General features: G+C 44.1%; 1 protein-coding gene across 1 annotated transcript; it reads right to left on the minus strand.

The window, feature by feature from the left end:
• Positions 1-2,352: 2,352 nt before the first annotated feature.
• On the minus strand, positions 2,353-16,891 carry LOC125519250 (40S ribosomal protein S15-like). Its single transcript, XM_048684113.1, has 3 exons — positions 16,724-16,891; positions 2,557-2,708; positions 2,353-2,449 (listed from the first exon to the last, which is right to left on the minus strand). The coding sequence occupies exons 1-3, from the start codon at positions 16,889-16,891 to the stop codon at positions 2,353-2,355; spliced, it is 417 nt and encodes a 138-aa protein (XP_048540070.1).
• Positions 16,892-24,633: the final 7,742 nt, after the last annotated feature.

Consider the following 24,633-nt stretch of genomic DNA (forward strand, 5'->3'; position numbering starts at 1 on the left):
CGTTCAAAACGTCTTTGAAGTCCCGATTCTAAGCCGTTAAGCATGGTGCACTAAACTATCAAGTAGTCATCATATTGAGCTAGCCAAACGTTCAGAACGTCTGCATCTGCTCCTGCAATAGGTCTGTCACCTAGCGGTGCATCAAGGACATAATTCTTCTGTGCAGCAATGAGGATAATCCTCAGATCACGGATCCAATCCGCATCATTGCTACTAACATTTTTCAACTTAGTTTTCTCTAGGAACACAATAAACTGGGAGCAACATCGCGAGCTATTGATCTACAACATAGATATGCTAATACTACCAGGACTAAGTTCATGATAAATTAAAGTTCAATTAATCATATTACTTAAGAACTCCCACTTAGAAAGACATCCCTCTAATCTTCTAAAGTGATCACGTGATCCAAATCAACTAAACCATAACCGATCATCACGTGAAATGGAGTAGCTTTCAATGGTGAACATCAATATGTTGATCATATCTACTATATGATTCACGCTCGACCTTTCGGTCTCAGTGTTCCGAGGCCATATCTGCATATGCTAGGCTCGTCAAGTTTAACCTGAGTATTCTGCGTGTGCAAAAACTGGCTTGCACCCGTTGTAGATGGACGTACAGCTTATCACACCCGATCATCACGTGGTGTCTGGGCACGACGAACTTTGGCAACGGTGCATACTCAGGGAGAACACTTTTATCTTGAAATTTAGTGAGAGATCACCTTGTAATGCTACCGTCAATCAAAGCAAGATAAGATGCATAAAAGATAAACATCACATGCAATCAATATAAGTGATATGATATGGCCATCATCATCTTGTGCTTGTGATCTCCATCTTCGAAGCACCATCATGATCACCATCGTCACCGGCGCGACACCTTGATCACCATCGTAGCATCGTTGTCGTCTCTCCAATCTTATGCTTCCTCGACTATCGCTACCGATTAATGATAAAGTAAAGCATTACAGCGCAATTGCATTGCATAGAATAAAGCGACAACCATATGGCTCCTGCCAGTTGCTGATAACTTGGTTACAAAACATGAACATCTCGTACAATAAAATTTAGCATCATGTCTTGACCATATCAATCACAACATGCCCTGCAAAAACAAGTTAGACGTCCTCTAATTTGTTGTTGCAAGTTTTACATGGCTGCTACGGGCTTAGCAAGAACCGTTCTTACCTATGCATCAAAACCACAACGACAGTTTGTCAAGTTGGTGATGTTTTAACCTTCGCAAGGACCGGGCGTAGCCACACTTGGTTCAACTAAAGTTGGAGAAACTGACACCCGCCAGCCACCTGTGTGCAAAGCACGTCGGTAGAACTAGTCTCGCGTACGCGTAATGTCGGTCCGGTTCGCTTCATCCAACAATACCGCCGAACCAAAGTATGACATGCTGGTAAGCAGTATGACTTATATCGCCCACAACTCACTTGTGTTCTACTCGTGCACAACATCAACGCATAAAACCTAGGCTCTGATGCCACTGTTGGGGAACGTAGTAATTTCAAAAAAAAATCCTACGCACATGCAAGATCATGGTGATGTATAGCAACGAGGGGGGAGAGTGTGTCCACGTACCCTCGTAGACTAATACCGACTAATACCGACTACACACATTTCCAGACAGCATTTTAAATCTAAATGTGAGACTAGTGCTGATATGGTCAGTTTGAGCTTCATAAGTCTAATTATGGAAAAGAATGCACTGAAATCAACTTGGTCTGCGTTGCAGACAAAGACAGTAGCAGGCAGGCAGCTTTGCAGTAACCCAAGTAATATAATGTAACAGCAGAGCGAGGCAAATCAAGTTGGCTGTGTGTGTGCTTGAGCTAGCTTAGTACATACAGTCCATGGTTGGGCTCCAAAACAAACAGAGCATGCTAGTGTCAACAGAATCAAGCCAGGGGAATAGAAACAGACCATACCATGATGAAGTTTAAAATAGAATAATCAATGCATATACATTTTCTAGTGGAAAATCACAGAAACAGTTGATGAAAATCTGCATCCGAAGTTCTAACAATGCCATGTCTACAACAAAACAAACCTAACTACATCGTCAGGCAGCTTTGAATAACAAAAAAATCTACCATTTATGATTAATTCAACAAACAAAACTAAATAGCATAGGCCTTTTGTGACAAGTTATGGTAGCACATCGCCTGCCACTGTGATCTAACGAGGAACTGATATCACGTGAGGAGCAGAACTAATTTCCAGGAGGAACTAAATAGCTCAACTCAAGCACAATTCTGAAAACTACAGTGATGTTAAAAATCAAGAACATAGCAGGAAATATCAGATATATTCAAAGATAAGCAGTTCACCATGGCACTCAACTACAAACAAGTGTAAAAAGGGAACCATCAATCACCGCCTTGCAGAGCGTCTTGACAAGCGCCATCGGCTTCCTCTTCAGACCCCTCGAGAACCTAACCAATCCCAACACAAATCTAATCAACAAGCCGGATCAGACCAAAGACAACCGCAGCCAGCCATAGTTGCAGATCCACAACGCAAAGGAGACACCGCTCGTTACCTTCTGCGAGCGCGGGCTGGGAAGAGCCCGACGAGGTCCTCACTGGACATGTCGAGGAGAGCGTCTAGGTCCATGCCGCGGTAGCTGAACTTGCGGAACATCCTCTTCTTGGGACCGGCGGCCGCCACCTCGGGGTCGACATCAACGTCCGCCTGCGACGAGAAAACACCACGCACGTCAGAAGGGGAGGTATGGGCTATGGGACCGAGGGGCTAGGGCTTCGGAGAGGCACTCCCCATGGTTGAAGGGAAGGGTGGAGCTCGAGCCGGTGGAAGGCGGTGGCGGCGAAATGGCTGTCGGTTCCATGGCCGGGTTTCCTTCCAGTGCCATGGCCTTGGCGTGCGAAGGAGGAAGCTGATGCTGCTCCTGCTCAGGTCGTTGCAGGTCAAGAGCAGTGACACTTGGAGGGGAGGCCGGTGGCGGGGTAGGGGTTGGGACGGCGGAGAGGGAGGTCTGGGTCGGGGAGAGGGAGGCAGCACGAGAGGTTGGATCTGGATCTGGGTGGCGGCGGCGACGGGGAAAATGGAGCGTCAGTGGCGATTGGGAGAAGGGAGCTAGGGTTTCGTGGGTGTACGAGGATGAGAGGGACACGGGGTGATTCGGGAGGGGGTGAGAATTACGAGGGGGGTGTGGCTGCCGTTGGATCCGATCGTATCCGACGGTGCTTAATCCATGATCCGCGTGAGATGAATTTGGACCAATCAGAATGCAGTATCCTTTTTGATGACGTTAAGACCATTTAAATTGGTCATAATCGATTGAAAATAAGATTTTAAATCATGTCTTCTATTTGACGACCTAAATTTTTTATAGAAATAAATAGAAATCAAAAACCTTCGCATTTGTCACCAAGTGTGACCTACTTTTCAGTAAAAATAATAAACTTTGGATGGAAATTGCATTTTTATTTTCCGAGTGACCGAAATGAGTTTTTTTGTGAAGGACCTACCATATATTTGTTGCAAAATTGGACCAAATCAAATTTCTAAAATACTATGCCATATTTAATGCACAATTGACAAAATGGTTGGATGTCAAAAGTTTTGATCCACCTCTGGTGAAAAAGACAAATTTCCGCCGATTCAGTAGGAAGCGGGTCAAATTTGAACTGCAGCTCCCTTATAGTTTGCTCTTTATTTTTTCCAAAAATCATTTCTAGGTACATAAGTATATATTTAATCAGAGAAACATCAAAAAAATTTCAATATTCAACCACTATCTAGGAACGGTCAAGCCCGCCGTTTTGACCGCATTTTGAAACGGGCATAAAAAATTCAAAAAAAATCAAAAAATTGGAAAACCTTCGCATTGTGTCATTATATGTGACCAAGTTTCCAGGAAAAACAATAAACTTGTAATACGACAATTCTTTTAAAAAAGTGCTCTCAGAAATGAGCTATCATATCTAAAGATTCATGGCTTTCAACCAAATAATCAATCTCATGGCCACATTCATGGCATAGTTTGTTCAAATGATCTCATATTATGCAAAAGGATGCATCTTGGAATTCCAAACAATGTTGCCTCAGGGAGTTTTCATTTGCTTTGCATGGAAATTTCATTTTCCATTTTCCGAGTGCCCGAAATGAGTTTTTTGTGTGAAGGGCCTACCATATATTTGTTGCAAAATTTGACCAAATAAATTTTCTAAAATACTAGACCATATTTAATGCACAATTGACAAAATGGTTGCGTGTCAAAAGTTTTTGATCCACCTCTAATGAAAAAGATAAATTTTCACCGATTCAGTAGGAAGCAGGTCAAATTTGAACTGCAGCTGCCTCATAGTTTGCTCTTTATTTTTCGCAAAAATTATTTCTAGGTACATAAGTATATATTAATCAGAGAAACATCAAAAGTTTTTCAAGATTCAACCACTAGATAGGAACGGTCAAGCCCGCCGTTTTGACCGCATTTTGAAATGGGCATAAAAATTCAAAAAAAAATAAAAAAATTGGAAAACCTTCGCATTGTGTCATTATATGTGACCAAGTTTCCAGGAAAAATAATAAACTTGTAATACGAAAATTATTTTAAAAAAATGTTCTCAGAAATGAGCTATCATGCGTGAAGATTTATGGCTTTTAAGCCAAATGATCAATCTTATGGCCACATTCATTGCATAGTTTGTTCAAATGATTTCATATTGTGCACTAGGGTGCATCTTGGAATTCCAAACAATGTTTACTAAGGGAGTTTTCATTTTCTTTGCACGAAAAATCCATTTTCCATTTTTTGAGTGCCCGAAATGATTTTTTTTTGTGAATGACCTACCATATATTTGTTACAAAATTGGACCAAATCAAAATTTTAAAATACTAGTACATATTTAATGCACAATTGACCAAAATGGTTAGGTGTCAAAAGCCTTGATCCACCTCTGGTGAAAAAGACAAATTTCTTCCGATTCAGGAGGAAGCGGGTCAAATTTGAACTGCAGCTGCCTCATAGTTTGCTCTTTATATTTTCCAAAAATAATTTCTAGGTACATAAGTATCTATTTAAACAGAGAAACATCAAAAGTTTTCTAAGATTCAACCACTAGCTAGGAACGGTCAAGTCCGCCGTTTTGACCGCATTTTGAAACGGGCATAAAAAATTCAAAAAATTCAAAAATTGGAAACCTTCGCATTGTGTCATCATATGTGACCAAGTTTCCATTAAAAATATTAAACTTATAATACATCAATTATTTTAAAAAAGTGTTCTCAGAAATGAGCTATCATGCGTGAAGATTCATGGCTTTCAAGCCAAATGATCAATCTTATGGCCACATTCATGGCATAGTTTGTTCAAATGATCTCATATTGTGGACAAGCGTGCATCTTGGAATTCCAAACAATGCCTAAGGGAGTTTTCATTTTTCCTTGCACGGAAAATTCATCTTCCATTTTCCGAGTGCCCGAAATGAGTTTTTTTGTGAAGGACCTACCATATATTTGTTGCAAAATTGGACCAAACCAAATTTCCAAAATACTAGGGCATATTTAATGAACAATTGACAAAGTGGTTGGGGTTTCAAAAGCTTTGATCCACCTCTGGTGAAAAAGACAAATTTCCGCTGATTCAAAGGAAGCGGATCAAATTTGAACTGCAGCTGCCTTATAGTTTGCTCTTTATTTTTTCAAAAAATCATTTCTAGTTATATAAGTATCTATTTAAGCAGAAATACATGGTTTAGTGGCGATACGTCGAGGTTTGGACGGTGGCCCAGGGCACCAACTCCAAAGCGCGTAAACTCGCATGCCCGTCGTGTGGTCACCGCGTGACTGTGGCGTTGTTATGCGTTCTGGGCGGCCTAGGAATGTCTAGTGGGTTGGGAACTCCCCAGGTAGGTTCTAGGAAGAAAATGACAATAGAAGAATCTCAGGAGGAGACCGAACTATGCTCAAACATGAATTAGCACCCAAGTGTTTGATTAGCGGTACGGGGAACGCACATGGCCAATGGGCTTGAGTTTTGGCTGAGGATGATCAGCTACTAGGGAGACTGTCTTGGAAAATTTTGAGCTCAAATGGAGTAGCTTAGATGGCACTTGCTTTGCAAAGTACCACATCGGGCAGAAATATGGATGTTGAAGCTGGGCTCAAATGGATAAATGGATTGAGATGAAATTTGGATGAGGGTGATAATTTGGGAATATGAAGGGACTGTAAAAATTTCATTCCATTTGGATATATAAAAATGGTACCTTCACAATGCTCTCAACTGAATAGAAAATTGGGAAAAATATTGAGGGCAATTGGTTAAATTAAATGAGCTAAAATTTGGCGTAGTGAGTTTCTATGGGCAGGGTCATGTCCTGGTAAATTGGCTACAATTATAAAGCAATATAAAATGTAGTTGCTTCACAACCTAAAAATATTACTCATAACAAAGATTGGATAGTGAGCTATCATGGTTTGTTAGATGGAGCTAAAACTTTCTGGAGAGATATGATATGGGCATATAGAATATGTGGCAAAAATTCAACTCATTACGATATGCATAGCTAGTTATTCCTTCACAAAGCTTCTAGCTGAATGAAAACTTTGGAAATTTGCCGAGGAACATTTACTAGGAAAATGGAGCTGAAATTTGTCACGAGGCAATGATTTGGATACGAAAGAGTGCCCAAAAATTTTGAGGTCAATCAAGTATATGTAAATAGCACTTCCTTCACAAAGTGCTGTTCTGAACAGAATAGGAAAATGAATATTTTTGAATTATATTTGAACTAGGTGAGGAAGGTTTTTTTACATATTTAACAAAGATATGATCCAAAGAATTTATGAGAATGTTTTGGGAATTTTGGGAATAACAGAAATATAGGTTGCTTCACAACCTAGGACAGAAATTGACACATGGACATGACACATACGCAAAACTAATGAGGTGGCGCCTAGTCATAGCAATAAGTACCAATGCATCCACATTCACAACCTCATAACCATTTATATTGGTCGTAAGGCAATTTCAGGGTTTAAGCCCTTCCAAGCAAAATGGTCGTGGATTTATGACCAATTCAGCTAGGGTCACTAAGAGAAGGTCACTAGTTGACATATTTCTTGTAGTGTTGAAGGAATTTCACCGTCGCCCCGTGTCACCCTGAGTCAAATTCGCAGTTCTCTCACCCTTCCTCTGAATAGTCTCTAGCATGTCCCACAGCTATAGCACTCCGCCTCCTTCTGTATTTGTCATCCGCACTTTGCCATGTGCACTAAACACCACAGAATATACGGCCATGTACTCTCTCAGCTTTTGACAATTTCAGACTCTCCGCCACTTTCTCAGATTCTCTATGGTCAACTCATGTCCATCTTCCAGCACTGATAGACCCAGTCACCAACTTGAATCTGGTACTCGTCAACACTGCTTCAACACCCCCTGCACAATTTGTCTGACCATATGTCCGACCACCAGTGACTTGGCCTGTCGTCGTGTCCCGTGCTTACCGCACGTCTCGCCGCTATCACCGCACCGAGCCTCTGCTGTCCTGGTCGAGTCTCTAGGGCCGCGGACCCACACCACTCAAACCCCTACTACAGAGAACCACTGATCATCACCGACCGATGCCGAGTATTACGTCTCCATCAGACCACTGGTACCCAATCCGATCCACGTGTCTCTCGCTATCCCACTGAAATAGGCTTCGACTCTCCGAATTCTTACGTCGTAGCCCCTCCATCAGCACAGAGTGAAGTCTTCCGCTAGACTCCAGCTCCACCTTCAACATGACTCCATGGTGGTTGTACGTGCCACCCTCATGCCCCGTCGACTTGAAGCTCTCATGTGTACACAACCTTGAATCAACCTTGTGTCATTGTCTTGCCGAAGCCGCACAAGCCCTCAGGCCTGCGCCACGTGTTTCCACGCCCCAGAAGTTGGTCACCATCAGCATCACGCTCATATGTCGTCGTCGCTGAAATCACCACCGTCTTCTCCTTTGACCAACATCCATGTCGATCCATCAGACTGTCCAGTCCAACCCAGCCGGAAACATCCGACTGCAACCTTGCTCCACCCTGCGTCATGTCCGCCCGCACATCCTTGCTTTGCTTGACGCCCTGTATATGCATGATCCTTCATGAGGCGCTTGTCCGCCCACTCCGTTGCCTGTTCACACGCTCCAAGCCATCTTATCAAACCAACCTAGCAAAACTTTCATGCAAACTTAAACCGGACAAATCCCTTGTCTGCAAATTATCTTGCCCATGTTTGATTTATTAGCTTCTCCATGCACCTATAGCAGAACAAAGAATCAAATCAATCCATGCCAAACCACTCCCGTGCACACGTGAACATAGCAATTCCATTTTTTAACCAACAAAATCTCGTACATAATTCCAGCACCTCAGCCTCCGATCGTCTGCGTATGTGGCTCTTACGCGTAGCCACCACGTCCCGGCCTGCCCACCAGCGCCCAAACAGTTGGACAGCACACCATGCTGGGCCTTCATGCAGCTTCCAGCCTGATCTAGCCCACCGGCCCGCACTGGGCTACAGCCACACGCGTGCTCTGGCACACCGGCCGAGAATCTGATCCCGAGCGGTTAGCTCCACGCGTCGCAGTCCCGGTTGTCCACGTTACGCCGCCACCATGAAACGGATTCGATCTTGCCGAGCGCTACCTCTGCCTATTTCCGATTGCTTCCAATCTCGCCGAGCTGATTTACGATCCCACCGTCCCTTCTGCTAGCTTTTGCCCTTCGATCTCCGTGAAATCTCACGATCGCAGGACATACTGATACGTCTTCAACGTATCTATAATTTTTGATTGCCTCATGCTATATTATCTACTGTTTTGGACTATATTGGGCTTTATTTTCCACATATATTATTTTTGGGACTAACCTATTAACCGGAGGCCCAGCCCAGAATTGTTGTTTTTTGCCTATTTCAGTGTTTCGGATAAACGGAATATCAAACGGAGTCCAAACGGAATAAAATCTTCGGGAACGTGATTTTCTCACCGAACGTGATCCAGGAGACTTGGACCCTGCTCCAAGGAACAAAAGAGGCGGTCACGAGGGTGGGGGCGCCCCCCCCTAGGGCGCGCCCCCTGCCTCGCGGGCCCCTCGTTGCTCCTCCGGCGTACTTCTTCCACCTATATATACACACGTACCCCCAAATGTTCAGAACAGGACCCAAAAACCTAATTCCACCGCCGCAACTTTCTGTATCCACGAGATCCCATCTTGGGGCCTGTTCCGGAGCTCCGCCGGAAGAGAGCCGTCATCACGGAGGGCTTCTACATCATCATAGCCCTCTCCGATGAAGTGTGAATAGTTTACCTCAGACCTTCGGGTCCATAGTAGCTAGATGGCTTCTTCTCTCTTTTTGAATCTCAATACAAAGTTCTCCCCCTCTCTTGTGGAGATCTATTCAATGTAATCTTCTTTTTGCGGTGTGTTTGTTGAGACCGATGAATTGTGGGTTTATGATCAAGTCTATCTATGAATAATATTTGAATATTCTCTGAATTCTTTTATGTATGATTGGTTATCTTTGCAAGTCTCTTTGAATTATCCGTTTGGTTTGGCCAACTAGATTGGTAGTTCTTGCCATGGGAGAAGTGCTTAGCTTTGGGTTCGATCTTGCGGTGTCCTTTCCCAGTGACAGAAGGGGCAGCAAGGCACGTATTGCATCGTTGCCGTCAAGGATAACAAGATGGCGTTTATTTCATATTGCATGAATTTATCTCTCTACATCATGTCATCTTGCTTAAGGCGTTACTCTGTTTTTAACTTAATACTCTAGATGCATGCTGGATAGCGGTCAACGAGTGGAGTAATAGTAGTAGATGCAGAATCGTTTCGATCTACTTGTCACGGACGTGATGCCTATATACATGATCATGCCTAGATATTCTCATAACTATGCTCAATTCTGTCAATTGCTCAACAGTAATTTGTTCACCCACCGTAGAATACTTATGCTCTTGAGAGAAGCCACTAGTGAAACCTATGGCCCCCAGGTCTATTCTCATCATATCAATCTCCATCACTTTAATCTTGCTTTGCTTTTTTACTTTGCTTTTACTTTTTACTTTGCATCTTTATACCAAAAATACCAAAAATATTATATCTATCAGATCTCACTCTCGTAAGTGATCGTGAAGGGATTGACAACCCCTAATCGTGTTGGTTGCGAGTAGCTATCGCTTTGTGCAGGTACGAGGGACTTGAGCGTGGCTCCTACTGGATTGATACCTTGGTTCTCAAAAACTGAAGGGAAATACTTACGCTACTTTGCTGCATCATCCCTTTCCTCTTCGGGGAAACCAATGCAATCTCAAGACGTAGCAAGAAGGATTTCTGGCGTCCGTTGTCCGGGGAGTCTACGCAAAAAGTCAACATACCAAGTACCCATCACAATCCCTATCTCTCGCATTATATTATTTGCCATTTGCCTCTCGTTTTCCTCTCCCCCCAATTCACCCTTGCCGTTTTATTCGCCCCCTCTCTCTCTATCCCCCCCTCTCTATTTGCCTCTTGTTTGTTCGCGTGCTAGTTTGTTTGCTTGTCGTCATGGCTAGTCCTCTTTCTGCTCCTTTGTCTCCCTGAGTTTGAAGTCCTTCACTTCAAACAAAAGCAAGGAGAAAACTTAAAGGATGCTTGGTTTAGAATGATGGAATCTTATCGTAAATGCACCCTAGAAGTAAATTTCAGAATTTTGCTTCGCAACTTTTATGTTGGGCTTAATATGTCTCATAGACAACTTTTGGATTGTGTTGCCAAAGGCAATTTTATTGAAATTGATCCCAGTATCGCGCATGAAATTATGGAAGGTATAGTAGGAACTTTACCTCAACAAAAGGGGGCCCATCATACCCAAGAGGAAACGCAAGTTTTTGGGAAAATTTGTGAAGTAACTAAGATTTTACAAAAATCTCTTGAACCTCTTAAAGCGTTAGCGGAAATCTTCACGCATGAATATGTTAATTACTCTTGCATAAGTGGTTGGATTCTTTAGATCTCAAGATCTCTGAATATGAAGGAAACATAAGGAACCTCTCAATCTCGAGCCATAACATCACTAAAGATTAAGACCAAGATGGAAATACTAGATCTATCCGCTTTTATGCTAGCTAGGGGCGTTAACGATAGCGCTTGTTGGGAAGGCAACCCAATTTTATTTTTATTCCTTGCTTTTTGCTCCTGCTTAGTAATAATAAATTATTTAGCCTCTGTTTTGGTTGTGTTTTTTGTGTTTAATTAGTGTTTGGTGCCAAGTAGAACCGTGGGAAGACTTGGGAAAGTCTTGTTGAACTTGCTGTAAAAACAGAAACTTTAGCGCTCACGAGAACTGCTGTCATTTTTATTTGAAGAGTGATAATTTAGTTATTATTTTTCAGATGATTAATAGATAAATTCCCTCACCGTACAGAAATTTATTTTAGAATTTTGGGGTTTCAGATCTTGCGCTAGCTACAGATTACTACATACTGTTCTGTTTTGACAGATTCTGTTTTTCGTGTGTTGATTACTTATTTTGATGAATCTATGGCTAGTAAAATTAGTTTATAACCATAGAGAAGTTGGAATATAGTAGGTTTAACACCAATATAAATAAAGAATGAGTTCATTACAGTACCTTGAAGTGGTCTTTTGTTTTCTTTTGCTAACGGAGCTCACGAGTTTTCTATTTTGAGTTTTGTGTTGTGAAGTTTTCAAGTTTTGGGTGAATTCTTTTGATGGATCATGGAACAAGGAGTGGCAAGAGCCTAAGCTTGGGGATGCCCATGGAACCCCCAAGATAATCCAAGGACACCAAAAAGTCAAAGCTTGGGGATGCCCCGGAAGGCATCCCATCTTTCGTCCACTTCCATCGGTAATTTACTTTGAGCTATATTTTTATTCACCAACATGATATGTGTTTTGCTTGGAGCGTATTGTATTATTTGTGTCTTTATGTCTTAGTATACCACAATCATCCTTGCTGTACACACCTTTTGAGAGAGCCATACATGAATTAAAATTTGATAGAATACTCTATGTGCTTCACTTATATCTTTTGAGCTAAGTAGTTTTGCTCTATGTGCTTCACTTATATCTTTTGAGCATTATAATTTTGCTCTATGTGCTTCACTTATATCTTTTGAGTGTTATAATTTTGATCTATGTGCTTCACTTAGATCTTTTAGAGCACGGTGGTGGCTTTGTTTTAAATAAACTATTGATCTCTCATGCTTCACTTAAATTATTTTGAGAGTCTCTTAATAGCATGGTAATTTGCTTAATAATAATATGCTTGGTATTCAAGATTTGTGAAACTTTCTTTTGAGTGTGTTGAATACTAAGAAAAGATTGAAACATGATAATTGTTTTGAGATATGGAGGTGATAATATTAAAGTCATGCTAGTTGAGTAGTTGTGAATTTAAAGAATACTTGTGTTAAGGTTTGTGATTCCCGTAGCATGCACGTATGGTGAACCGTTATGTAACGAAGTCGGAGCATGATTTATTTATTGATTGTCTTCCTTATGAGTGGCGGTCGGGGACGAGCGATGGTCTTTTCCTACCAATCTATCCCCCTAGGAGCATGCGCGTAATACTTTGCTTTGATAACTTCTAGATTTTTGCAATAAGTATATGAGTTCTTTATGACTAATGTTGAGTCCATGGATTATACGCACTCTCACCCTTCCACCTTTGCAAGCCTCTCTAATACCGCGCACCTTTCGCCGGTATCATACACCTACCATATACCTTCCTCAAAACAGCCACCATACCTACCTATTATGGCATTTCCATAGCCATTCCGAGATATATTGCCATGCAACTTTCCACCATCTAGTTCATCATGACATATTCATCATTGTCATATTGCTTAGCATGATCATGTAGTTGACATAGTATTTGTTGCAAAGCCACCGTTCATAATTTTTTCATACTTGTCACTCTTGATTCATTGCATACCCTGGTACATCGCCGGAGGCATCCATATAGAGTCATACTTTGTTTTAGAATCGAGTTGTAATCATTGAGTTGTAAATAAATAAAAGTGTGATGATCATCATTCAATATAGCATTGTCCCAAAAAAAGAAAGGCGAAAGAAAAAAAAGAAGCCCCAAAAAAAGAAAATAAATAAAAAGGGGCAATGCTACTTTCCTTTTTTCTACACTTGTGCTTCAAAGTAGCACCATGATATAGAGAGTCTCATATATTGTGCTTCAAAGTAGCACCATGTCCTTCATATAGAGAGTCTCATATGTAGTCACTTTCATATACTAGAATTTTACATTATAGAAACTTGGCTTGTATATTCTAATGATGGGCCTCCTCAAAATTGCCCTAGGTCTTCGTGAGCAAGCCAGTTGGATGCACACCCACTAGTTTCTTTGTTGAGCTTTCATACATTTATAGCTCTAGTGCATCCGTTGCATGGCAATCCCTACTCACTCACATTGATATCTATTGATGGGCATCTCCATAGCCCGTTGATACGCCTAGTTGATGTGAGACTATCTTCCCCTCTTTTTGTCTTCTCCACAACCACCATTCTATTCCACCTATAGTGCTATATCCATGGCTCACTCTCATGTATTGCGTGAAGATTGAAAGTTTTGAAAAAGTTAGAGTATGAAACAATTGCTTTGCTTGTCAACGGGGTTGTGCATGATTTAAATACTTTGTGTGGGTGAAGATGGAGCATAGCCAGACTATATGATTTTGTAGGGATAACTTTCTTTGGCCATGTTATTTTGAGAAGACATAATTGCTTTGTTAGTATGTTGAAGTATTATTATTTTTATGTCAATATAAACTTTTGTCTTGAATTTTCTAATCTGAATATTCATACCACAATTAAGAAGATTTGCATTGAAATTATGCCAAGTAGCACTCCGCATCAAAAATTCTCTTTTTATCATTTACCTACTCGAGGACGAGCAGGAATTAAGCTTGGGGATGCCTGAATACGTCTCCAACATATCTATAATTTTTGATTGCTCCATGCTATATTATCTACTGTTTTGGACTATATTGGGCTTTATTTTCCACTTTCATATTATTTTGGTACTAACCAATTAACCGGAGGCCCTGCCCAGAATTGTTGTTTTTTGCCTATTTCAGTGTTTCGGAGAAACAGAATATCAAACGGAGTCCAAACGGAATAAAACCTTCGGGAACGTGATTTTCTCACCGAACGTGATCCAGGAGACTTGGACCCTGCTCCAAGGAACAAAAGAGGCGGTCACGAGGGTGGGGGCCCCCCCTAGGGCGCGCCCCCTGCCTCGTGGGCCCCTCGTTGCTCCTCCGGCGTACTTCTTCCTCCTATATATACACACGTACCCCCAAACGATCAGAACAGGAGCCAAAAACCTAATTCCACCGCCGCAACTTTCTGTATCCACGAGATCCCATCTTGGGGCCTATTCCGGCGCTCCGCCAGAAGAGGGCTGTCATCACAGAGGGCTTCTACATCATCAGCCCCTCCGATGAAGTGTGAGTAGTTTACCTCAGACCTTCGGGTCCATAGTTAGTAGCTAGATGGCTTCTTCTCTCTCTTTGAATCTCAATACAAAGTTCCCCCCTCTCTTGTGGAGATCTATTCGATGTAATCTTCTTTCTGCGTGTGTTTGTTGAGACCGATGAATTGTGGGTTTATGATCAATTCTATCTATGTATAGTTTTGAATCTTCTCTGAATTCTTTTATGTATGATTGGTTATCTTTGCAAGTCTCTTCGAATTATCCATTTCGTTTGGCCAACTAGATTGGTAGTTCTTGCCATGGGAGAAGTGCTTAGCTTTGGGTTCGATCTTGCGGTGTCCTTACCCAGTGACAGAAGGGGCAGCAAGGCACATATTGTATCGTTGCCATCGAGGATAACAAGATGGGGTTTATTTCATATTGCATGAATTTATCTCTCTACATCATGTCATCTTGCTTAAGGTGTTACTCTGTTTTTAACTTAATACTCTAGATGCATGCTGGATAGCGGTCGATGAGTGGAGTAATAGTAGTAGATGCAGAATCATTTCGATCTACTTGTCACGGACGTGATGCCTATATACATGATCATGCCTAGATATTCTCATAACTATGCTCAATTCTGTCAATTGCTCAACAGTAATTTGTTCCCCCACCGTAGAATACTTATGCTCTTGAGAGAAGCCACTAGTGAAACCTATGGCCCTCGGGTCTATTCTCATCATATCAATCTCCATCACTTTAATCTTGCTTTGCTTTTTTACTTGGCTTTTACTTTTTACTTTGCATATTTATATCAAAAATACCAAAAATATTATATCTATTAGATCTCACTCTCGTAAGTGACCGTGAAGGGATTGACAACCCCTAATCGCGTTGGTTGTGAATAGTTATCACTTTGTGCAGGTACGAGGGACTTGAGCGTGGGCTCCTACTGGATTGATACCATGGTTCTCAAAAACTGAGGGAAATACTTACGCTACTATGATGCATCATCCCTTCCTCTTCGGGGAAAACCAACACAAGCTCAAGACGTAGCACATACCAGCGGAACAAACTGATCTAACCTTTCAGCGACATCACCTCTAGATCAATTTCACCGCCTCTTCGAACCTTGCTCTGATACCACTTGTTAGAATAAATCCGAGGCGCTCCGTCGATCTACCGAGGACCAAGAAATCACACGAGGCACAACACCGAGATTTGTTAACGAGGTTCACCGATATGGCTACATCCTTGGGGCATGACTACGGGCGCTCCTCCCCATGACACCGCTACAATACCGCACTCCGACCGCCCGGGCGCTGGCACACGCCGCCGGCTCCCCCACGTGTCCGTGCTATTATGTTGGCATAGGTTACATCGTGTGTCTACCCCCGCTATATATGAGAGTTCTAGGATACAAGTGTCCTACTTGGAAACAACTCTATATCTTGTCTACACACCGTACGACTCCAAGTCCAACTGTAACCTAACTTATACAATAATATTTGACACAACAATAACAAACTCCGTATCTTGTCAACCTACCATCGGATGGAATGGAAGGTATCAGGACAAAAGAAGAGCAACCAACAAGTTTGTTTTTCTAAAAATAAGAGCAACAAATTCTGTAGTGGCATGTGGATCCTCCAATAGAAATAAGCAGCGGTGTTAGTGCCCTATCAATACGTCTCATCAGGTAGAATGGAAGGTATCAGGACAAAAGAAGAGCAACTAAGGGCATCTCCAACAGGTTGTATGTTAGTCTTGTTGGTAAAATGTCCATGTCATCAACCAACAAGCTATCATACAACTACTCCAATGAGTTGTATGTAAGATATCCAATAGATGGTGAGAAATTAAATGTGATTGCTCTCTATTTCACATTGGAGCTTGTGCAAAGGTTGTTGGTTAATCTACATACAACTTTGCTCTCTCTCCACATTTAGTATATGTCACATCATCACTATGTCCTAGGTGGCAAATTTACCAACACCTATCTTACAACAGTTGGAGATGGCCTAATAACTTAGGTAGCAGCGATGTTAGTGCCCTATATATCAATATATATATTTCTAAAAATTCGGTTAAACATGCACTCGTTCGATTTTTGAAAAGTTCTTCAAACAACCGAGAACATAGGACAAAAGAAGTTTAAAAAATGGGTGACATAGAATAAGAAAGAACAAAATATAATTAAGGCTAGATTGTTTGATAACATAAATAAACTAGGACAAGATTGGGAAAGTTTGGCGAAGACCATCCTTGCCTTTGCCCTGTTGGCTTTGTCACAGAAGTAGAGGTCGAAGGCGACGTAGGGGTCGAGAGGGATCTGCTCGCCATGGGAGTGGGATGTGTCGGAGGAGGTACCAGACATATTCTCGCCTGACTCCAGGGGCAGACCAACAAGGGCATGGAGAACCGGTGCTTGCTTCATCGCGAGGCCACGGGCGGCACGGCCACACGGGCTTGGTGCCTCGCCAAGATCCGGGAACGTGCTTCCTCCGCGGCCTTCTTCTTTTCGGCAAAGCGCGACTCCTCAATGATCTCTCTAAGGATCTTGGTGTTGGGAATAATCCGTGACGGAGCACGGTGCGACCGGCGCGGGTCTGTAGCGGTGCGACTGGCGTCAGTGCGTTCAGATCGGGTCCACGAGGCTGGGTCATGGTGTGTGTGCGCGCGCGTGCGTGAGTGCGCGAGGGATTAAAAGCCTTCCTGTACTGCTGCATGTTAGTATAGGTCTGTTGCCACAGTGTGAGTAAAAAAGAAAGGGTTGTACGTGCAGCCGGGAGTTCGTCGCCAGCAACTCCATTATGTCTACCTCCGTTCCTTCTTCTACCTTAGTCCGGAGAGAGAGACAGAGTTGCCCAACATTTGGTATACAAAGCTTTGTTGCGATCCTGCCCGCAGCAATGTCGCTCGTCTCGTATGCGGGCGGATCGGGGAGCTCGCTGCCCATGCAGTGCCCAGTGCTCACCGGTGACAACTACACCGTGTGGGTGATCAAGGTGGAGGCCAACCTTGATGCGGCCGGGCTCTGGGAAGCGGTGGTTCCGGCGGAGAACGCGGTGGCGGCGGTCATCGCAAAGAAGGACAAGCCGGAGAGCGCATACCTCCTCGGAGCTTTCTCCGAAGACATCTCAGGCGGCTGAAGGCGTTCGAGGAGCAGACGACGCGGCGCACTCAGGACAACGGCGGACGCGGCGGTGACCAGCTCATGTTCACGTCGTCTCAATGGGCAGCAAGGCGGCGTTAGCACGGCGGCGGGTACAACCATGACGACGACGGCGGCGGCAGCATGGCGTCGGGCGACGCAAGGAAACGGCGAGGCTGTGGGCACTGCTACAAATGCAGCCAGCGCGGACACTTCCGGCGGGAGTGCCCGAAGCCACGGAAGGCAGAGGCGGCGGTGCAAGCTCTTCTCGCTGACGTTGACAACGGCGGGTCGGCACTCCTCTAGATCACGGCTTAGGGGGTTTGTTTGGAATAAGGCGTGACCGAGTACGATGCAACCGGCGTCAGTGTGACAAGTCGGGTTCATGGCGATGCGATTGGCGTCAGTGCGTCCAGGTCAGGTCCGCAAGGCTGGGTCATGATGTGTTTGTGTGTGCGTGAGTGCGCCAGGCATTAAAAGCGTCCAGGTCGGGTCCGCAAGGCTGGGTCATGGTGTGTGCGTGCGTGAGTGCGCCGGGCATTAAAAGCCTTCCTGTACTGCTGCTTGTTAGTAGGTCTGTTGCCACAGTATGAGTAAAAAAGAAAGGGTTGTACGTGCAGCTGGGCGTTCGTCGCCAGCAACTCCATTGTGTCTACCTCCGTTCCTTCTTCTATCTTAGTCTGGAGAGAGAGAGAGAGCTGCCCAACACTTGGCGTTGATCCAGTGGCGCAACGCGCGTCCGACTCCTTGGGGTCAGGAGCCACTGCTTGGGGCTCTGTTGATCGCTTCAAGGCTCGTCTTGTGGCCAAAGGATTCAAGCAACGGTATGGGTTGGATTATGATGACACGTTCAGTCCTGTGGTTAAACATGTCACCGTCCGTCTGGTTTTATCTATTGTTGTTTCTTGTGGCTGGTTCTTATGGTAGCTAGACATCCAAAATGTGTTTCTTCATGAAGTGCTTCAGGAAGAAGTGTACATGTGTCAACCTCCTGGGTGTGCAGATCCAGTTGTTCCTCATTATTTGTGCAAGCTCCGGAAGGCGTTGTATGGTCTAAATCAAGCGCCACGTGCATGGTATTCCAAACTCAGTTCCCGTCTTCAGGAACTTGGGTTTGTGCCTTCCAAGGTTGACGCTTCCTTGTTTGTTCACAACCGTGATGGTGTTACTATCTTCATGCTTGTGTACGTGGATGATATCATTGTTGCTTGTTCTTCTCAGCCTGCTGTTCTCAAGTTACTTGTTGATCTCAAGGCTTCCTTTGCCATCAAGGATCTTAGTCCTCTACATTATTTTCTTGGAGTTCAGGTGAAGTCTTCGCCAAGGGGACTAACTAGTTCTCTCTCTCAACAGAAATATATTGGCAACATTCTTCCTCGTGCCAACATGGAAAATTGCAAGATCTCCACAACACCTATGTCCTCCAGAGAGAAGACCAGCAAGGACGGTGGTACACCCCTCTCACAGGATGATAGCACAAAGTACCAGAGCTTGGTTGGTGCACTTCAATACATGACACTCACGAGACCAGATATTTCCTTTAAAGTAAATCAATTGTGTCAATTTCTGTATGCACCAACCACCATTCACTTCTCTGCAGCCAAACGCATTTTGAGGTATTTGAAGTATACTTGTGATATGGGTTGTCCATACGCAAGTCTCCCTCCATGCTTCTCAGTTGCTTCTCAGATGCAGACTGGGCTGGGTGTAGTGATGATCGCAGATCCACAGTAGGCTTTATAGTTTTCCTTGGTCCTGATCTTGTGTCATGCAGTTCAAGGAAGCAAGCTACTGTTTCGAGATCTAGCACAGAGTCTGAGTACAAGGCTCTAGCAAATGGAACAACTGAAGTAATATGGATACAGTTTGTTCTTGGAGAGTTGGGAATTTTCATGCCAAGACCACCAGTTCTATGGTGTGACAACTTGGGAGCCACCTATCTATCTGCCAATCCCGTTTTTCATGCAAGGACAAAGCACATAGAAGTGGACTTCCATTTTGTTCGAGAGAGGGTTGCAGTGAAGGTATTGGAAATTCGGTTCATCTCTTCCAAGGAACAGATTGCAGATATATTTACTAATCCTTTGGTTGAGACGCCGTTTGTGTCTAATAGGTTCAATCTTAATCTTCTTTGTGGAAGCTAAGATTGAGGGGGAATGTTAAACATGTAACGTAGTTGAGATATAGTAGTTAGGATAAATATCTGTGATCTCATCATTGTAACAACCTTTGTAATCTGGCAATACCAAGGTGCCCTAGAGCACGTATATAAATATGACCCCAAGGCCATCCAGTATGATGCGCCAAACCCATCTTTCTTTCTGTCGTTTCATAGGATGAGGACGAGGTGGCATGGTCCCCCGGCCGCGGAGAGGTGGTGGTGGAGGTGGTGTGGCGGGGAAGGAGGCAGTGCTCATGCACTTGGTGGATGGTAGAAGAACCGCAGGAGTGAGAGAAGGTGGGATAGGGTACTGCCTCCGATGTTGTCGCAGTTTTAGTACAGCTGTATACTAAATCAACGATAATTAATATGGATTGGAGGGAGTAGTTTTTTTAGTTGCAATGGTTCGGTCGATTCATTAAGTCTACAAAACCATGCGAAAACCAAACAAATAAATAAATTGCTGGCCTGGCAGGTACAGTCAACAACAAATTTGATAAAAAGAATAAATTAAGGTAAAATATGGCACATGTTTGGCTAATTTAGTACAGTATAAATTAAGATTTTTCGCTAAATCAGATAGTATCTGTCACAAACATGAATTTGGGAGGTAAAAAAAATAAGTCACTCAATAATTAAATTAAGATCCTTAACACAGATTGGGGTTGTACTCCTTGTGGAGCCGGTGGGCGTTGCAACATTGTTTTGCATACCTGAAACATAAAGCTATACCAAAAGAACACAGATGCAAAACAAATCTTGCAATGAGACAGGTGTGTAGTGCATGTTAACTCTAGTTTGATGTTGACCGACTGGTGTCAAATTGTACAAAAAGAACCGAATATTAAAAACTAAAAAGGCTAGCTCCACAGCTCTGGTCCACCCTAATTTGACACTCCATGAGATCCCAGGCAAGATTGGGTACCCAGTCTGAGTGGAACGCCATACATTGATTCCTGATATGTCTTGCCTGATGTGACTATCTCGGTGAGTAGAGTAAGAGCATCAAACTTTGTTGAAGTCCGCGTCTCCACATCACCTATCTGATGCACATTTACACATCCTGATACTTCCCATGCCGACAAAAATAATCGTAGGTTAAGGTCAACTGCGTGTCTCTTGTTTCGTCGCATAGATAAAATCAAGGATGCGTTACTACTTACTACTTTCTGAGTATATATGCACATTCAACAAGAAGTGTGAGGGTACAGTTTGGTGCAGGGTATTAATACATGTTAGCTGCGGCATTACATGTTTATCAAGTCCATGTCTGATCAACTGATGTTGGAAAGAGTTGTTCTTCTCCTTAAGGGGTCAGCTGATATACATTATGGAAACAAGCGAGCATGTATACATTTGATAAGAGAACGTTAATTTTATACCAAATACCAATGATTAGATAAGAACCACGCCAAGCAAGAACCAGCTAGTATATATATTAAAAGCAGAGGTTTGTCCGTTATGACATCTTGGTCTGAGGTGCAATTTTCAGTTCAGAACTTACTAGTCGTGACTGTTGATACTTGTTAATTCTTTCCCCTTGGACCAGGGAAAGGTTGTTGTTTCCAAGGAGCAAGAGAAATGCGAGAAAATTTTGTGTATTGAATACACTTACTAGCTAGGGAACGGGTAGTTGCTCTATGGACTAGCAACAAGTCTCACATGCGCACCGCACGCAACTGGCATCACCAGGGATAGCATAGCCACCGTCCACGTGTGGAGCAATACGGGACCGTGTCTTAGGAGCATCCAGCCGAACATGGAAGCATGCCCTACTACCGGCGGGGGAGGGGGGGGGGGGGGGGTGCAGGCCCTAAGGTGAACGGCCGTGTGGAGTGGAGGGGGAAGGGCAGCTGCAGCCGGCGGTAGACGGCACATGGTCAGGGGTGGCTATGTGCGCAGTGGCGGTTGGGCGTGGCTCGTGCAATGGGCCTATGTGGGTTGCCCGAGAGAGAGGAAGGTGGATGAGGACGAGGAGGCACGGTCACCCCTGCCACCGCGAGGTGGCGCCATCCCGCGGTGGTGGAGGTGCTGTGGTGGGGAGGGAAAGAGGCGGTGCTCGTGCGGTTTGTGGATGGGAAAGGAAGCGCATGCGTGAGAGAAGGTGGGATAGGATGCTGCTTCCGATGCATATTAATTATCGTTTATTTTAGCAAATTTTATACTAAATCCATGATAAATACGGATCAGATGGTGCAGTTTTTTTAGTTGCAATGGTTCAGTCGATTCATTATGTACAAAAAAACCATCTGAAAACCAAATAAATAAATGAATTGTTGGACTGGCGGGTATAGTCAATAGCAAATTTGAGGAAAAGAAACAAACTAAGGTAAAATATGGCACATGTTTGGCTATTTAGTACAGTATCTCTACTTTTAATGGACGAGTTGGTGAATCGTCTCCGCGGTTTATTTTCGCTGCGTTTTTTTCGTCTCTCCTCCCACCACCCCCTCCCACCCTGGTCTGTGGTTTATTTTCGCTGGGTTTTTTCGTCTCTCCTCCCACCACCCCCTCCCACCCTGGTCCAGCGGTTTATTTTTCTCTCTACTCTTTATTACAACCAGAACTTTCCTAACGTATAACAAATCATAGATCTAACTTCCTTAAATTATGCAAATCAATCGATTTCTTTTATTGGTTCAATTTGTCTTAGGAAACAAATAACAGATTTTCAGAAAACAAATAATACATTTTAATCTAACTTCCTTAAATTATGCAAATCAATCGATTCCTTTTAATGGTTCAATTTGTCTTAGGAAACAAATAACAGATTTTCAGAAAACAAATAATACATTTTAATCTAACTTTCCTAACTTATCTAAATCAATCGATTTCTCTTATTAGTGAAATTTGTTTTAGGAAACAAATAACAGACACGTCACAACTTTTCTCCCAATAAATAGTTTCTTAACATTTGTAAACTTTCCTAATCAGAAACGTCACAAACGGGCAGGTACTAATATCACGTTACCAAACAATAAAACCCCATTTGCATAGAAATCAGTTCAAAAATCCTAACTTTCCTAAATTTTTACCTTTTCTTGATAACAACCAATATTTTCTATGTTTCCAGCTATTGAAGGAAATCACCCCTCCATCGATATTAGCATTTTTTTGAATTGAGATCTCCGGGTTATGATTTTTTTGCGATTCTTTCTAATTGTGACCTCTCCTTCCACTCCGGCTCCTTCTAACATAAACACCTGCACCACAGCCAGGTGACACCACACCAGACCTCCTGCCTCTCCACACCTTCTCCGCCACCTCCTTCTCGTACTCCATTAACAATCCCTCCGCCACATTTGTCCACGGCGGTGTCGAGGGCATGGCGCAACAGCGTACCAGCGGTAGAGCAGCGCATAGCAGCAAGAAGCAACACGCAGCAGGCGAGGCGAGCGGCCGACGGTGGAGGGCAGAGATGCGGCCGACGTGGCTGAGGGGGCAGCCGGCAGAAGATGGCCACGACTGGAGGCGGCGCGAGGCAGGGGCGCGACAGCGGGGCGAGCGAAGGGATAGGCGGCAGCAGACGGGGCGAGTGCACCCAGCGAGAGTGTGGCACACGGCCAGGGTATGTGTCGTGCGGGGCACAGTGGTGCGGTGGCTGCGGCGAGCGCGACGGCAGCGGCGGGCACGACCGACGCGGTGTAGCATGGGCGTGGGCATGGAGAAGGAGTGGCCCCGCGGCGCAGAAGAAGAGCGGCATGCTCGGGCATGGGCGTGCATAGGAGCGGGCATGTGCCACGGGGTCAATCCGAGGAGCTCGGTGGCTACCCCTTCAATGGCCATGGCGGACGGCGGTTCTCGGCGACGGCGAAATACCTAACGAGAGCAAACGAGAGGGGAAATAGGGGAAAGGCAGGAGGAGATCATGGCGGTGTCAATGGCGCCCTAGGGGAAGACATGGGAGCTCGGGGCGGCGCGGATCGAACGGCAATGTCGCGGTGGCCCAAGGTTGAGGAAGACGGCAACGACGTCGATGCGGGGGTGCTAGACTTGATCTCGTTGCCGCAGACGAAGTAGCGAAGGCGTTCGGATCTCCTCGACAAGCTCCTAGCCCGCAGGGAGGGCAGTGGCCATGTGGACAGGGTCAGTGATGGTGGCCGTGGCGTCTAACTTCGTCCAGATCGACGGGATCGAGCGAGCGAGGAGGAGAAGTGGATTTGGGAGGGGGCGTCGAGGAGGGGTGAGGCCATGGGGGCAGGGAAGGAAGGGCGTCACCCTTATCCATTCCCCTTCGATGCCAGCGAGGTGGTCGGGCGGGAGCCCGGCTCTGTAGCGACACGGCTCGGGGAACAGGAGAAGACGACCGCGCGGGGACTGGACCGCTGAGCTGGTTCGGTGGCAAGGCCCGGGGGGCAGGGCGAATCCCCTTTTACATCGTCATTTTGGTTTTTCAATGTACTCTAATCTGTTTCTCCTTTTTAACACTGTTTTCTATTTATTCTTATCAACTAAATGATCTCTACTTCTAATATCTCAGTTGATAGTCTCTGTTCCGGATTTATTTTCGTCCCATCTCCCGAGTGAGGGAGAGGGGGAGAGAGAGTGAGGAACAGGGAGGGAGAGGGTGTGTGTGTGAGAATTTGATGGTAAAAAAGGTCGTCAATATCACTTAATATGTATGAAAATATTAAATGTAATATTAACACAATTGATATTGAACTTTTAAAATTAATGTGGCCCCGTTACAACGCAAGGGCGTTCTTCTAGTTAATTACAATTTTTCACTAAATCGGATAGTATTTGTCACAAACATGAATTCCGGAGGTGAAAAATGTAAATTCCATCAATAATTAAATTATAAGATCCTTAACATAGTTTGGGGGTTGTACTCCGGTGTGGGGCCGCTGGGCGTGGGATTGGA

The sequence above is a fragment of the Triticum urartu genome, chromosome 7 (assembly GCF_003073215.2).
Source record: "Triticum urartu cultivar G1812 chromosome 7, Tu2.1, whole genome shotgun sequence".
NCBI classification, from domain to species: domain Eukaryota; kingdom Viridiplantae; phylum Streptophyta; class Magnoliopsida; order Poales; family Poaceae; genus Triticum; species Triticum urartu.